The sequence below is a fragment of the Vombatus ursinus genome, unplaced genomic scaffold (genome assembly GCF_900497805.2).
Source record: "Vombatus ursinus unplaced genomic scaffold, bare-nosed wombat genome assembly UNPS02014832.1, whole genome shotgun sequence".
Lineage (NCBI taxonomy): Eukaryota > Metazoa > Chordata > Mammalia > Diprotodontia > Vombatidae > Vombatus > Vombatus ursinus.
In genome coordinates this window covers 3,380,855-3,398,776 of record NW_020954610.1, presented here as the reverse complement: position 1 = coordinate 3,398,776, position 17,922 = coordinate 3,380,855, and the positions used below count along the sequence as shown (strand labels likewise).

Sequence of the window (17,922 nt, the reverse complement as noted above, 5' to 3'; positions counted from 1 at the left end):
TGTATCCGAGCAACTTTAAGGCATTATCAAAACTTTCCTGTTGCTTAGTGGTATCCAAAACCTGATTTTTTTTTCCCTCAGTACAACAGGGCCAATCTGAAAATTAATCCCCCAGGCCTATCTTATGGAAAAAGTCATCTCACACATTTTCTCAGAAGTCCAGATAAATTAATTACCATTTAAGACCATGACGGCTACTATGGGCACCAATGCCCTGCACTGCCATCTCCTGGCAGTTTCAAGTTAGGAGGGAAAAAAAAGTCTGATCAACAGACAATGACTATCCCTGACTCCAGGCTGATAACCTTGATTAAACATTCCTCACCATCACACAGAATATGGTTAATTTTGTAAAACCTAAGGCAAAAATCACCATAGAGGTAAAGAATAACATGGTATATTAAGTTCATGTCTGGGTAAAATATATTGTTTATTTTATGTTTTCTCTTTTCTATTTTCTCTGTATTGCTGAGGCATATTTTTAAAACCTTCTTTTCAGTTTATCTAGAAATATTAAGAAATGTCATTTCTCCAGACTAAAACCCTTTCCCATTTTTTGGATAGCAGGAAGAACAAAGACTAAGACCTTCCTTTGAAATGGAGTAAAAGTCATAACCACACTTAACTCTTTTCTACTAGGATTATTGCCTCACCATCCACCTGAAAGGGCTGGCACCATGACCCACCTGGGGACAGTGGCTTTTATCTTTTGAAATTCATGGTTAAGATATTAATCACAAGAAGGAACTCTAAAGGGGAAGTGCCCATGTAGGAAATTAGTGATGACTACTTTGGAATGTTAATTCCAAACTGTATTTTAATATATTGTTATCTTTTCCTTGATCAACACTCATATAAATGTTACCTGAAATCTTTGTGTGGTAGAGGTTCATGTTAGAGACATATGGAACTATGCCATTTTGGATATCTTTCTCCAAAGCAGAAATGATTTCACTATGTATTAAATAAAAATTGTTTCTAGTAGATCTCAGCCTAAATCACAGAGGATGTGTATTAATTTTTCTTCAGTAGTATTTTTTTTAAAAGCATGCACCTGCCCCCAAGTGTACCAGGCATGACACAGAGACAGGATCCTTCCCTAAAGGAAGTCACCTTAACAAGCAAAAAGTAAAGTGTAGAAACATGGACACACTTGCTTTTTCTTTTTTTACCAAGCATCTGTTGATTGGGTGGGAGAGAGAAGGATAGTTAGGAATTGGTGGTTGGTTTTGTTCTAATTGAAATTAGTAGAGTTGCAATTGTGAAAAGGGGATAGAAGTTAGGAGTAAAAATTTAGAAAGGATCAACTGAAGAGAATGACTAGAAGAACAAGTAATAGACAGTAGAGAAGCCAGTGTCAATCAGGGTCCATCAAAGGAGCTGGTAAAAGAGTATAATTATTCAAAAAGGTATATAATCAAATAAAACAATTTTAAAATGGCCATTATACTGAAGGATATAATTTGATATCATATAAACTTAGCAACATCAAGATTTAATATTATATAATAAATTTATATTGTGATTTTGTATCACACCAGTAATTTTTATCACACCAGTAATCACCCAATTTTGAAAAATTTACCTTGATAATACTCTTCTCAGGAGCAGGCAGAGGAACTTGAACATTCTCATCTCATTTCAGAAATGTAATGATGATAAATGGATTACTAAAACCACCAAAATTACAGGTCCATTGCAAGCTTGTGATATTGGCATATGGAATGCAAAGGAATAGTTGACTTTTTTTGTTGTTGGTTTATTTGTTCAGATCTATGATTCCTATCTGAAAACCCCCTCTATCAATGAAGATGGGTGCATGTACTGCAACTTATATTCCTAGAGAGCTGCCTAAGTCAAGGGACTTGCCCAGGGTCCCACAACCAGAATGTTATCAGAGATAGGACTTACCACCATCCAAAGAAACCTCCTCTTCCTGTTCACTGGGACAAGGCAAAAGTGGCTGCAGGGGTTCCATGTTGATTATGAGCTGCTTATTCAAGGAGTGGGAACTCTTGCTCTGGGTAATGTTGGCTCTGAAAGCAAGTACAACCCACAAGGGATTGGTTTTCAAGAATCATTTCAAACGTTTATCTGATCTCTTCTATCTGTCTCCCTTCAGAACTGAAATATGCCTCCTTCACAAAATAGATTAAACTAGTAATACTGGATTATTGGTCTAAGGGAGGTCTGACAAAAGTCCATATAATCAAAGCCATGTGAGATTTGGACTATAAGGAAAGATGAGCACTGTAGAATTGACATTTTTTAACTATGGTGCTAGAGAACACTTTTGAGAGTCCCTTGGACAGCAAGGAGATTAAATCAGCCAATATTTAAAGAAATTAATTCAAGCTATTGACTGGAAGGTCAAATACTAAGACCTAAATACTTTGGCTACATAATGAGAAGATGAGACTCATTGGAAAAGACCCTATGTTGGGAAAGACTGAAGGCTAAAGAAAACGGGGATGGCAGAAGACGAGATGGATAGATAGTGTCATGGAAACAGTAAATAAGACTTTGATAGTGGAGGACAGAAGGGTCAGGCATTCAACAGTCCATGGGGTCACAAAGAGTCAGAAACAACTAAACAACTGAACAAAAACTGGATTATTGGCACTCAAATCTCATTTTTCACATTTAGAGTTTTGTTTTGTTTTTTTTAAATTCACTAATTAGCTAGAGTTCATGCAACATAACATAGCAAATTGCATTTCCTAGTCTTTATAGTTAAGTGTAGGCACACAGGCTGCATCAACATGGAGATGAGAAGGAAAACAAAAAAGATCTGATCTATCTAATGGATATTCAGGACATTTGAGGCTGGGCAAGGCCTGGAGTGATTGAGATTCAAAAACAAACTCAGGTGGCCAGATAAACAGGCAACACCCACAATCTGTAGCAGGGATGCTTTCTCTGTATTGGCAGATATCCTCGTTATGCTGAATGTTTCACGTGGCCTACTTCTGATTCATTTCTTCAACTGGCCAGTCTACTTACCCAAACTATGTATTCTATTCTTGAAGGGAATACCCATTAATTAGTGAGCATGATGACAGTCAGCTGGCTGGAAAACTAAGCAGATGCCTTCGCTAGAACATCTGCTTGCAGCTGTAATGAACGCTTACCCACTCGGCCACAGGTTGGCCAGCCAGCTGCCCTGTGAGTGACAGCAATCTTCTCCAAGGGAAACTCCTCCATGCAGATGCCTGCTTTTCCTGTTTTGTGTCAAAATCATGGGAGACAACCACAGGCTGCCATACTTGAGATGAAGAAGTGTGCTGATCGAGCCAGTTGAAAAGACTTACATTTCAGGACAGGAATTTCCATTAGCAAAGGAGAAAGGCAGGGAAGGAGTGTCAAGTCACCAGCTTCAGATGACATGTTTTTCCTCCCTGGCACCAATTCAACAGAGAAATTCCTAAGTACTGGGAAATGAGGACTATAATATTTAGGTTGGGTTCCCTTTTCAATTTCTTGTGTGTGTTTTCTCTGTAGCACCTATCTCTAGTTCCCTACCATTTCCACCGTCTTTAGTATTCAATGATACTAGTACTCACCTTATTACAATTTACCTATCTTTCAATGTGATGAGGGTCAAATAAGATCCTCATTTTGCCCTAAGAATCTCTAGAGATTGATCTGAAGAAGAGCCCTGCTGTTTAGACCTACTTTGGTGTACAGCAGGCCTGCAAAACCTGCAACCAAGTAAGCCACTTGCAGCATGCCAAAGGATTTCCAGCAGCCTGTGAAAAATGCAGAGGTTTGCTCTGCAGACTGTAGCTTGTGCAAGCCTGGTTTAGAGCAGCTCATTGCCTTCTTCTACTTTACCTGTCTTTATCCATATAACTAATGAAATACCAAGTTTTTATACAAGTTTTCCTAGAGCAGGCTAATGTATGAATTGATTATTATTCATTCTCATAGTCAATCTAGGAAAAAAAAAGAATCACGGCTGCTTTGTAATCTATATATTTCTGGGGCATAATCATCAGTACTGTGACAACTCCTGAATTAAAATGATTTAAGAAGCTTATGAAACAGCAAGGGTATTCAGAGAAATTATAACTATATTCCAATAATGACTTCTAGATTTCTTCTTATATCCCAAGAAATGGTTACATCAAACAGATTAAATGAGATAATATCAATCAATCACCAAGTAATTATTAAGCCCCCTACTATGTGCCAAACACAATGCTAGGGACTGCTGACAAAAAGGTAAAATAAAAGTCCCTACCCGCAAGGAAAGCACTTGCAGACCCATGTCTCTTCTTGAGGTGGCACAAAATGGTATCATAATTTCTGGTTCCTTACACTGAGATTACATTAACACTTGTCTACACCCCCTCCCCCAAAATCTTCTAATCCAAGTTACCACTGCATCTTCTAATCAAGTTTTGGAAGCCCCCCCAAACTTATAATTGCCAGATTCCTAGAGTGTCACCTAAAGAAGGGGTATCAAACATGATCCCCTCCTCCCACTAGATTAAAATGTAATTGGTAAATATTTAACAAAATAAAGAAAATACAATAAAAACATAGATAATGTTAATTTGTGGTTTTCACAAAGTCAAGATATGGCCGGCAGAGTTCCTTATGTATGGTTGTTGTTCAGTCATTTGAGTCTTCTTAGACTCTTCTGTGACCCCATTTGGGGTTTTCTTGGCAAAGATACCAGAGTGGTTTGCCATTTCCTTCTCCAGCTCATTTTACAGATGAGGAAACTGAGGTAAACAAAGTTATGTGTTTTGCCCAGAGTCACAGAGGTAGTAAGTGTCTGAGGCTGGATTTGAACTTGGAAAGATGAGTCTTCCTGACTCCAAACCCAGCACTCTATCCACTGCGCCACTAAGCTGCTGTTATGTATAGTTTATTGGCCTCCATTTCTATTTGAGTTTGATTCCATTGGCCCAGTAAGGGCTTCTTAAGCTTCTTCCACTCTGACCCCTTCAGCACTTCTTAAACTGGGGGTCACGATTCCCATTTTAAGAAGTGCTGGGCCCTGGAGTACTAAGAGATGAGGCTATCCAGGGCCCCACAGTCAGGAAGTCACCGGTATACATGAACCTAGGTCTTCCTGGCTTTCTATTCACTTTGTCACTCTGCCTCTCCCTGCCTTAACATGGTCAATCTGTCTACAGAAGCAAAATAGAAATAATATCTGTCTTCAAGGAGCTTATTTCTGGGGCTGGGGGAGGAATATGCAGAATGAAACACCTACACTAAGATCACTAAGAAAAGAGAAAGAATATTCTCGTTTGGGGGTATCAGAGAGAGCTTCCCACAGGAGATGACTCCGGATTACTAGTGTCCAGGGTGAACAATCAAGGCAGCTTTCCTTGATAAGGAGCCATATGGGACGCCTAGGATAAGGGCCCTACTTACCTGTGCACCTCAGGAGGGTTTCTCTGGATTTTGGAACTCGCTTCCACTACCTCTTTGGCAACTCTGCCACTATAAGAAAAAAAATGAAAGAAACTAAATACGAGAGGGAAGGGGGAGAATACCTTTCCTGAGGACAGGGGAAAACACAGGGACATAGTTTAAGGAAAAAAATGTGGTTTGAGGGATTAGCCTTTCTGGCAGTATGCTTGCCTCTGTTTAGGACTCCTCCTCCTGCCTAGTAATCTCCCTCCCTCTTGCCCTGCCCCCTTTTACAGAACCTTCCATAGTCAGAATCTTCCTTGTAGTAAGCTTGCAGCTTCCCTACATCCTTTCTAGGTGCCCACCTGCCTGTGACATCACAGATGGGAAAACAATCAGCTGTACCTGAGCCACTGAGGTTCCCTGTAGAACTCACTCTCCATGCTTTGGAACCTTTAAGCAGACCCATTGTGTGGGACAGTTCAGTGCAGAGCTGGAGGAGTCATTGAGAATCTCACATGACCAGGGTGGCAAGGTGCCTCTTGCCTGAATCTTTAATCACTTTCTTCCTCCTCCTCCTCCCGATAGGCCTGAAGGTCACCCCACTCTACCCTAGATATCTGGTCCCTTCTAAAGATCTAGCTATATCCTTACAGTCACCATAACCTTATATATCCTCCTGCCTTCTTCCCTCACCACCTCCCATCACGTCCCTATGGGTATCTAAAGTTAAGGGATTCCCTTTGTGAGAGTAAAATACATCTGAAATTTTAAAAGGCCTATTGCTTTTACCATCATTGGCTCATTCACTTGTGTGGAAATTCTTTAGAGGCAACTCCTCACCACCACCACCTCCCCCCCCAAAAAAACTACTATGGACTGGAACAGGAAGCAATTTTCTTCTGTTTCTACTTCTTCCCTATGACTTTGTGGTTTAAGCTTTTCAAACCATTTGTGTCCCCAAGAGAGTAACTTACTGTGAAGTTCAAATAAAGACATTGAAATGGAAGGAAACCAACTCTCAAAAAAGTTAAGTCACTTGTCTAGGGTCACACAGCTAGTAACTGAAATTGAAATAGGGGGTGTGGGCGTTTGAGAGTAAAAAGCACTACTAACCCCCAGATACTAAAAATAGAAACAGGCCACAATACACTCACTTTCACAAAATATTAAAATGGCTAACATCTCTTTTGTCCCACTTCTCCCAAAATGGGGGGGGGGGGGGGGGGGGGAAAGTCCAAGCCTCTTCAAGTACCTACCTATATCGAAATCTACTGCCTTTAAAAAATATTTTGCTGCTTGACACCGTCTTGATCTGACTGGATTTTGCATACCTTTAAGAAAAGAGCAGAACAGCACTCCATTAGAAAGCCAACATCCCACATGAGATGAAGATTGGGCAGTGCCATTGGTAAAGAGAGGCTTTTCCATTCCATATCACAAATCAATGGAGAGAGTGGCCCATAGCACTAATCAGTTCTGAAGGGGCACTTTATTCCTTGAAATCAAATATGTCAGCAGTGCACCAGGGCACAATCTACAGTCATTTTTTTTTTAAATATTGTCTTAATATTGTCCTAATGGGAAAGTTAGGAAATCCCTCTCACCACAATCCCAAGGGATGACAGCTCCTGTTTTAACCACAGCTAAATCACCATGACCCAGTATCCTTCTCCACAGTTCTCCCTGGGAAATGACTAGGATATGTGGAGAGATGGAGACCTAGTCAACTGCTGACTTAGCAGGGATAAAACTGAAATGTAAACAAGAGGCAAATAGCAACCCCACACACACACATACCCAAAATATAGACTGGTTTGACACCTCCCATTTTTTGTTGTTCAGTTGTTTTAAGTGTATCCAACTTTTAATGAACCCATTTGGGGTTTTCTTGGCAAAGATACTGGAGTCATTTGCCATTTCCTTTTCCAGCTTATTTTACAGATGAGGAAACCAAGGGAAACAGGGTTAAGTAACTTGCCCAGGATCACACAGCTAGTAAGTGTCTGAGGCCAGATTTGAACTCAGGAAGATGAGTCTTTCTGACTCCAGGGCTGGCACTCTATCTACTGTTCCAACATTTCACATGGGGAACTCAATCATAGAGGGTAGTTCAGCATCCCTCTTTACCACTCACTTCAATGCTTGTGTAGCCCAATCCAAATTAGAAATAACAGGTCTTTAGGCAGAATGCCTTGAGTGGGATCACTTAAAAGTATCTTGTGTCACTAATAAAAACACAACCTGCTATTTGTTGTTAAGTGCAAAAGTGAACATAAAATACCCATAGGTAGCCAGGGACAAGTCTAGCTATTACAGTCATAGAATCATAGATTCAGAGCTGGAAGTGACTCAAATCCAACCCGATCCTTTTTACATATGAAGAAATATATCCTCAAATATCAGTGACTTGCCCATGGTCACACAGCTAGTAAGAGTCTGAGGCAGGATTCTAACTCAGGTCTACCTGATTTCATGTCCATAGTACTATCTACTATGCCACCTAGTACCTGTAATAATAAGATAGAAGTCTCAATCCTCAACCTACGTTCTTCCCACTGCTGTTATATCTGCTTTCTATTCCAGCACAATTGGAGATAATTATCACAGAAATGAAAACTGATATTTATAGAGCACTGAAAAGTTTACAATTTACAAAATGCTTTGCATACATTACCTTATTGGGTCCTAACAACTCTATGAGTTAGGTAGTACCAATGTTATTATCCCAATTTAAAGACGAGAAAACTGAGGCTTCAGAAGGTCACAGTCACCGAGCTAATAAGTGATAAGCAGAATTTGCACCTATAACTTAACAGCATCTAGTACTGTACTACATCACATAGGATAACCATATCAAATTAAATTTCAGAGTCCCAGGCAAAATTTTATAAAGAGATTGCTCCTCCAGTTTACTAACCAAAGAGGGTCCCTTGCTGCCCTCTCTGTGTTCTGGCCCCTAGCTCCACGGGCTCCTGAGAAAGTCCGTGATTGCTGAGAAAGCCATGCTTCTGAATTTCTACAGGTTAACTTCCTGAAAATCTTCTCTCTGCTAATTTGCTCATTCTTCCTCCTGTTGTTGTTATGCAGTCATTTCAGACACGTCCAACTCTCCATCACTCCGTTTGGGGTTTTCTTGACAAAGATACTGGAGTGGTTTGCCATTTCTTTCTCCAGTTCATTTTATAGATAAGGAAACTGAAGCAAACAGGGTTAAGTGACTGGCCCAGGGTCACACAGCTAGTAACTGTCTGATGCCAGATCTGAATTCAGGAAGATGAGTCTTCCTGACTCCAGACCTGAGCTCTATCCACTGTGCCAGCTAGCTGCCTTTACATTATTCCTTTACTGAGCATCTACCTCTTCCCTCCGCTATGACATCCACAGAAAACACAATGAAGACACAGAAACCCCAACTTTCCAGGAAGCAATCACTTTTTCAGTTGTACCATAGGACTGCTAAACACTTAGAAGGATTTTTTTTTTATTAAAAGTTGGAAGGATACTTGAATTTTGATGGTGGAGTTTAAGATGCCCTTGCTGTTCAGAACTCTAAAGGCTTTGTCTACATGGATGGAGCGTAGTACAGTAGTAAAGAGTGCTAGATTTGTAGTCAGAGGGCCCAGGTTCAAATCCCAGCTCTGTTATTTATTATCTGGTAAAGTCACGTAATCCTTCTATGCCTCAATGTAAAATGAAGGACTTGGATTAAGCTCTAAATCTTTTTTTTTTTTTGGCTAGGCAATGGGGTTAAGTGACTTGCCCAGGGTCACACAGCTAGTAAGTATTATGTGCCTAAGACCGGATTTGAACTCAGGTCCTCCTGAATCCAGGGCCAGTGCTCTATCAACTGTGACACCGAGCTGCCCCCAAACTCCAAATCTTGGATGCTACAATCCTACATAGAGATTTGAAATGAATGAATACATAACATACATAGGCAGCTGTTACGTTATGTATATAACAGGGCAGCTAGGTGGCGCTATAGTGCACAGAGTGCTGGGCCTACAGTCAGGAAGACTCATCTTCCTGAGTTCAAAGTCAGCCTCAGACACTTACCACCTGGGCAAGTCCTTTAACATGTTAGCCTCAGTTTCCTCACCTACAAAATTAGCTGGAGAAGGAAATAACAAACTACTCCAATATCTTTGCCAAGAAAACCCCAAATGGTATCATGAAGAGTTGAACTTGAAACAACTGAACAACATAAACTGGTGCTGATCTTTGACACCTTATTTCTCCTTTCTTATCTCTATGTAGGATATCACCCTCTCTAAATTCTTTTTTAATTAGTTCTCTGACTGCTCTATTGATCCCATTAGAGCTGTCAGAGATGCTTCTGGTCCAACCACGCCCAAGAGTTCACTGTATTGATGTTGGACTTAGTGCAGACAGCCAATCATTTAGCCCAAATCAGGTCAGAAATTCCAGGCCCAGGCAATCCAGCAGCCTTAGCCTCCCGGGTATAAGTGGGGGCCACCATGCCCACTACCCTAATCTCCTTAAAGATACTATTTTAGACACATTTTCTAAGTCTTAGAGATAAATAAATAAAAATATACACACATACGTGTATATATTGTACATATATACATATGTATAAATATGTAACCTATGAATAACCCATATAAGGACATTGCACACTAAATGTTAACTCTGGAATGGCCCTTAGAGATCTTCTGGTCTCATCTCCTCCTTTACAGATGAGAACACCAAGACTCAAAAGGGGGAAGTGACTTAAGAAAGGCCACACAACTTAGGACAAGAACCCAGGTCTCCTGACTCTCAGGCCAGTGCTCCATCTTTTTCTCCCTCACAGCCTTCAATCAAAAACATTCTGCTCTTTGGCTCTAAAAGGAGGAGAAGTATAAACAGAAATTTTCTTTTTAAAAAATTATCCACATTTTAAAAAATGTTGTATTGACATCTTTTGTTTTTAATTTACCTTCGGTTTCTAAGACACCCCTCCCCACCCAGCCAAATAGCCATCCCAACCCTGATAACAAAGGAAAAAAAGGTTAACTGAGTCCAACCCAACATGCTATGCTCCACACCCATAGCACACCCAACCCTACAGAGAAGGGAGATATATTCTCCTATCTCTTAGGCTGTAATGGGTTTTGCTTTTGTTGTGGAGGTTAAAATGAAAACTTTCTCATGATAATGATCCACCTAGCTTGTCTCTTGGGATGCCGAAGGGCTGCGGTTAAGAGACATAAGCCAGCTTACTGCCCCTACACTCCTTTGCTTTGCGGCAAACTCTGGTGCCAGGGTTTTCTAGCTAATCAGTGGCCCCTTTCCAAGAGTCATTCCAAAGTACATTCATTTCTCAAAAGCACATCGGGGAATTCTTAGTCACCGAATGCTGGTCTGTAAGGTTTCCATGCCAAGTAATGTCAGCTGAAATGGGTAAACAACCTATACTTGTGATGATAGGACCCAGGACCATGCTTTCTCATTCTTTAATAAACAAAAATAATAATTGTAATAATATCTGAAGAAGCAAAATATCCTCTCTATCTATGAGCCAGCTGGGTGTGGCAGAGGATAGAGCACTGGACTTGGAGTCAGGAAAACCTGAGTTCAAATCTCACCTCAGACACACTGATAGCCGTAGGCCCCTGGGCAAGTTGTTCAACCTATTTCAGACTCAGTTGCCTCCTCTGTAAAACAGGGAAGGGAGTACCTACCTGACAGGGTTGGTATGATGATTACATGAGATAACATACACATGTATATATGTATGTTTGTAATGTATGTATGTATATAATGTCTTGGGAATTTTAAGTGTTACTTAGTAGAGTTATTTATCCACACTGAGACTAAGGATGTAACAGAGATCAGCGATTCTAGAGGCCAAGTACAGTTACAGTAGTGGCATAAAGGTCTCTAGTTCCCCATTTTGCCACTAACTGTGTGACCCTGGACAAGTCACATACTCCATATGGCCTTGCCCCTAAGCATACTTGACCATTTACCCTGTACATATATTGTCTCCCTCATTAGAACATAAATTTTTTGAAGACAGGGGCGATTTTTGCCTCTTGTAGGATCCTACACTCCTCTAAATACATTGCCTGGCACATAGTCAATGCTTAATAAACACTTGTTTATTGAGTGATTGGGCATCAGTTTTGTCCACTACAAAATTAGCGGGTAAGATTAGGAGACCTCTGAGGTCATTTCCAGTTTTGATATTCTGTGGTAAATTCTATGCTGCTCAATGTGGATAGCAATGCAAATGGAACCCCACAGAAACAACAAAAAAAAATTCAGAAAAAAAATTTTTATTACCTGTGATAAAAGTGGAGGAGAAAATGTGTGAATAAAACAAAAAGATGGATAATCCCCCTGAATAATTTTTTCTGAGGTTCTGTTACATTCACACATACACACACACACACACACACACACACACACACACACACACACCAGTACTCTCCTTACTTGGCCCCCAAGACTTCTTAACTCAGTTCTAAGGTCTTAGCCCAAGGACAGCTGTCTGAGTTATACCAGGAAGGAAGCCCCATAAAACCCCTGGAGAACTTTCAACTCACTTGCAGATGATCTCGAGTTGACTATGACAAAAGAAATAGCTACTGCAGACAACATAAAGGCTTTGCAGATGCTTTTTTAACCACTGGCATCAAATGAACAAAAACTGCTTACTTGTAGAAGGCCTGATTCTCCACCCCACACTTCCAGAGGTGTTTGCAAGCAGCCGGTGTTGAGGTGTGAAATGCCAACATGGCTTTTTTCTAATGAAAGGGAAAAGAGCAAGAAAGAGCATAAGAAGAGGATTTCTGAACACTCTAGAAACACAAATTAGGAGTCTGAAGCTCTCTCAACACTGAGTCCAGTTGCTCTTTTTTTTTTTTTTTAGAGAGCTCTTGAAAAAAAATTGTCATCTTTTCAAAGCTATGCTGAAGTCCCATCACCAATACTAGGCCTTTCCTCATCTTCCCATTTATATTCCGCCCCCTCCCCATAACTATGTGTTTATCTACATATACACGCTGTATCCCTTGCCAGTAGAATGAGAGTTCCTTGAGGGCAGGGATTATTTTGTTTAGGTTTTGGTACCCCCAGTGACTAGAACATGCTTTGCACATACTAGGCACTTAAGAATTCCTTACTGAACTGAATTGAATTTGATATTCCAAGTTCTGCCTTTGACTCAAACTTGGCTGTGTGACCCTGGGCAAGTCACGTAACCTCTAAGTATTCCAGGAACTCTCTTAGACAATAAATTACCTAGAAGGTGCCAAAATACACAGGTGGAAGGAATTTCCTTATCCTGGGAGCTCCCCATACCAATGAAATCCTAAATCCAGGCCCTGTCCCCACCATTGTGTCTAGGTTAGTACCCCATGTATAACAGGCAAGTGATTAAAAAGTTGCTGCCTGTTTCCACAGAAGTACAAAGTCAACGTCTAGCCTTTTCCTTCCTGATTGTTTTTAGCCTATCACCCTCGCAGCAGTCACCAACTCCAAAATCATGGACTCCACTGCACTGCAATGCTGTAGTTACATTTTAGGTTCTGCTGTGAATCACAGATAAAGGGGGAAAAAAACAGATGGTAAGAAAAATAATATCTGACCTCCTTCTGAGAGCCAATCACATAGAATGTCTTCCCTTCATACTTCAATTTGCAGACATCCGGCCTAGGGAAAGAAAATCTCTTTGGGTAAGGAGGAAAAAAAAATGGCCATTAACAAGGGTAAGTGGCTTTCCTGTAGGAATCTGGCTGCCTCACAAATGCCAAACAGGCCACTCTGAAACAAGATATCAGCTTATTATCAGTGAAGACCTGATGAGTGGTGAAAAACGGGAAAGGGAATTATACAGCAATTTTCTTTCTGAGAGACAATTCCAAAGGCAGCTCAAAATTACTTAGTTGTTCAATTTTTCATTATATGTGAGCCACCATCCTTCAAAGGGTTTTGAGGGACATTATGTACATTGCCCAAAAATAAAAGACTATTTTGGTCCAGACCTGTTATTTCATCAGTGTGGGGAACCCCTCCATTGATGCAAATCAGCAACTCTTCTATAACTTAGAGTCTTAGAGATGCCTAGGGCACTGAGAGGTTAAGTGCCCAGGGTCACGCAGCCATGTGTCAGAGGCAGGATATGATCCCAGGTCTTCCTGGCTCTGAGGCCAGCCCTCTATTCACTATGCCTCTATTAGCAATCATATCAAAATTTATTTGTGGCTTTATTTGGTGAAGTGGAAAAAAAATAGTCATTTCAAGTTGGAGTAGATGAAATAATAGGGTATCCAGTTTCTCTCTCTCTTTCACACACACACACACACACACACACACACACACACACACATACACACACACACTTGAAAGGCCAACCATTCATTCCTGCCCTCCATCTGTATGGAGAAATTGTTTACATTTTCACCAAATTGGAAGAACAATAATGAATGGCAAAATAAGATCATAACAATGATTTCCACATTGTTTTGAATGGTTATTCCAATCAAACTTTCCTGAAAAGCTAGCTTTGGTTTAACCTGATGTGGGAGAGTGGTTATGAAGAAATGAGCAATTTCCAGTGTTTCCACGTTTGAAATCAAATATTGCCTACTCCAGACTGAGCCATGGATTTGTGAGTAGATAGAAGATTGCAAGAATTAACAAAGGTAGAGTTAGTTTGGATTTGTGAGATAAACTTGTAAAGGCTGTGGAGCCACATAGTTGATCATTTTGAAACAAAGCAAGAGGAAGAACAGAGTCCTTCAGTTATGGAACTCAGGTAATATGGGAATTGTGGGAATTGAGTGAACCACCCTGATGCCATCTTGTGACTCAGATCTGGATCTAGCTCAGTTCCCTTTCTATTCAATTATGGGTCTAATCCAATTTCTGTCTTGTTAGAAAACTATTAAATTATGAGAACTGTGAGAGAAAACCTTATTGTATTGTTTGAACCTAGCCCTTCATGGCTGTTACTTAGAGACCCTTAACTAAGGATCTAGGTTATGCTGACCAGAAACCCAGTCAGATCTGAAGATGGATGCAAGGAGTTTTCTCACAATTATATATCTCAAGCAACCTATATGTCTTATCTGAAAACTGGTCTAATACTGGTCAATCAGTTATTGTTTCCATGTTCCTTCGACTGAATACAAACACTTGGGGGAAGTAGGACACCTCTTTTTCTTATTTCATGGAATTGCCTGTTTGCAACCCTCCCAACTAGAAAGCTCCTAATTTTTCCTCCAATTAGAAATCAGATTACCTAATTTTGTATCCTGGTTTACGTCTCACTAATTGTTTGGTTTTTTTTTTAATTAACTGGTCTTATTTGATTTATTGTTTTTAATGCATAAACATTTGTCTCCCCCTGTATTCAGGATCCAATGCCAAGCTGAGGAGGCCTGGCCCCGATTTGCTATGCAATTGACATGCAATGCTTAATAAACCTTCCTGTAGAAGACCAAGTAGGGTCAATCCAACTCTTTTTCCCTGAAGTTCTTTGGTAAACAGGAAAAGATCACTCCCCACCCAGGCAAGCTCATCCTTCATTGAGGATGAGAGGAGTTCTAACCAGTCACCAAAAATCTGATTAACTCATCATACTTGGCAACTTGTTTAGCAAAGAAGGGGGGGAGGCTTTGATTATATGTTTATATATGTCAAAATTGGTTAAGAATGAGATAGATTTCACTAAGGGGAAAAATACAAGAAGATCAAGCAGTTCAAAAAGGAAATCCTGTGTCCTTCATGTAGTAAATAAAGCCTGCTGCAAAAGATCAACAAGGAGCTAGCTAAAACAGATGGCATCTAAGTGCAAATGAGGGATTTGAGCAAAGGTAAAATTAAGGGGATACAAGATGGGCAACTGCCCAGGATGCAACATGCAAGAAGATACAAGAGACACTTTTTAGTATCATTTTTATAAATGTGTGTATTCAAAATGGTAAAAAAAAAATTTTTAAATTCTGAGATGTTTCATTCATTGTATTTGTATCCCCAGCACCTATAACACAGTGTCTGATGCAGAAATGGTTAATAAATACTTATTTATTGATTGATCAATCAAGTCCCACATGTCACAATGAAGGCTCAATTCTGATGAACTGTAAATCATAGGGAGCTCAATTTTCATATCTTGCCTCTTCCCAGTTCTGGTCTTAAGAACATTAATTTTAGAAATAGAAAACAATTCTGGGACACAATTTCTTATGCCCAGCTGCAGTGGGAGAAGTGGGGAAAGGGAAGGGTGAGAATAAGGCTATGATTTTGAACTGAGTGGGTACCAGGGAAGAAAATGATTGGAATTTTTTTTTTTTTTAGTGAAATCAGGTATGACAGAAAGATGTGAACGGAATAAGCCGCCACATGGACAGTGAGTGAAGAGCACATTGACTGGTCAGAGGTAAATCAGCTAGAAAAGTGAGGAACAAACACAGAGAGGAATTCAGGCAGAAAGAAGGGACCTGGAAAAGATAGATTTTATAAAAGAGCAGAGGGAGAAATCCAGAAGAGAACATAAACCCTAAGGCAGAGGCTGTGCTGTGTGCAGAAACAACACTTGCAGGTTAGAACTGAATCCAGTTTAGAACAGGAACCCAGCTAGCATGAAAGGACTGATTCTCAGGGGATTATAAGATTAGAGCTGAAAGGCACTTACAGGTCACCTAATCCAACATTCTCACTTCACAAAAGAGGAAACTGAGGTCCAGAGAAGCAAAATGACTTGACAAGGCTACCAAGTGACACGGCTTGGGTTTAAACCCAAGTCTAGTGCTCTTTCGGACACATCACTAGTTTGGGCAGAGCCAAATGAGTTTAATCCAGCATACACAGGACAGCCCTGGAAGACAGCTCTCATGTGCTCCTCATGGAGCGTAACATGATTTTAACATTTTCTGCTGGTTAAGTATCCTCAGTTTTCCTTCCATCTGTTCTTTTCTTTTTTTTAGGCAACTGGGGTTAAGTGACTTGCCCAGGGTCACACAGCTAGTAAGTATCTGAGGCCACAGTTGAACTCAGGTCCTCCTAATCCAGGGCCAGTGCTCTATTCATTGTGCCACCTAGCTGCACCTCCATCTGGTCTTCTATGGCCCAGGCTCCAATGTTTCACCATCCTTCTCACTCTCCACTGGAATGCTTCAACTTGTTAACATCCTTCCTAAATGTGGCAACCAGAAGTGAACACAATAGTACAGACAGTCTGATCAATACAGAACAAAAGGGACTGTCACCTCCTTCACTCAATCCAATATACCTCTCTCAATGCAGCCTAAGATAGCAATAACCCTTTTGGCTGCCATGTTTATGTAAAGATATTAGATTGACTGCAGGAAATCATACGATAGGGACGGAAGAGCTGACTCCTCCTTCAGCCTCCTCCAAAAAGAGCAAAGGTCCCCAAAGTGGGCAATACCGCCCCCTGGGGGTGCTGGAACAATCCAGGGGAGTGGTAGTAGCCTTGGATGTAATGGGCAGGGGGAGAGGCATTGAATAAAAATAAGGGAGCAGTGGAAGCATATGGAAAGAAGAGAAGAGAAGAACATTTTGAAAAACTGTTCATACATGTTTCATCTGTTGTGTAACTGAGGTAAATTCATAGTAATGACATTATTTTCCAAATAAACATACAAAATGCAAGTTATAACCAATCAGTAGTCAAGTCCACTGACAGGTCTTAATAAGCAAGTATTGGCAGGTGAGCATGTAGTACATTGTTGAGAAGTCTAGCATGCATCAGCAGGAATATGTGCGTGTAATGACTTGTTTACAATACAATACTATACGGTTACATGATGAAATATTCCACCATCAAAATTTCAATGTAGGAAAACACCCACAAATTTACAATAAATTATGAAATTTAAGATGCATAATTTCTTTGAAAAATTATATTTCTGGAGTGATGAAAATTTCAAAAAAAAAAACTGTTAAAGGGTTAAAGAAAGTAGATTTCCACGGGGGTACTGAGGAATTGTTTTAATGAAAAGGGAGTGGTGGGCCACATAAGTTTGGGAACCTCTGATGAAGAGGAACCTACATATTTCCCAACGCTCAAAGCAATATCAGGAAGAAACTGGATTGGGAATAAATACAGAATGGAAGCCTATGAGAGTATGGGCAATGCATTAACCTAAGCCAAGCTGCTCATATGAATGAGACTATGTAACTACAACTTAACTACCTATATGTGGTATCCCAAAAGTCTTAGGGAAGTTGTAAGTTATTAAAGCTTTAAAGCTACTATTTAGGCTATTAAAGTATAAAACTGCACTATGACTTTTTGGGATACCCTATATATAATTGGAATGCTGAAACGGACTTATATTCTAGCAGAATGAGATTTACAGTCAAACTAGTGTGGAAGGAGATGAACTCCACCCCTTTTTGGAAATGTTAAGAAAACATTATTAAATGATACCAGTCTGAAACCTTTGGACCAATCTTAAAGGGAGATTTTGTTAGTCTTAATTATCAATTCTGAAGCAATATCCTAGAACGAAATTTTTCTATCCTATCTCTTCTGATCAGCTGAGGAAGGACTCCTCAATGAAGCGGTCA

At 40.1% G+C, this 17,922-nt stretch overlaps 1 protein-coding gene across 2 annotated transcripts in view; it reads right to left on the bottom strand.

Moving 5' to 3' along the window:
- The window catches only part of LOC114025952 (FERM domain-containing protein 3), a 335,752-nt gene that overhangs the window by 42,678 nt on the left and 275,152 nt on the right, over positions 1–17,922 (bottom strand). For both annotated transcript variants that reach the window (XM_027839493.1, XM_027839494.1), the window contains 5 exons: positions 12,972–13,035; positions 12,040–12,128; positions 6,630–6,704; positions 5,392–5,460; positions 1,912–2,036 (listed from right to left, as the gene is read on the bottom strand). In XM_027839493.1, coding sequence (XP_027695294.1) covers positions 1,912–2,036; positions 5,392–5,460; positions 6,630–6,704; positions 12,040–12,128; positions 12,972–13,035 — 422 coding nt within the window. The remainder of the gene's footprint in view (positions 1–1,911; positions 2,037–5,391; positions 5,461–6,629; positions 6,705–12,039; positions 12,129–12,971; positions 13,036–17,922) is intronic.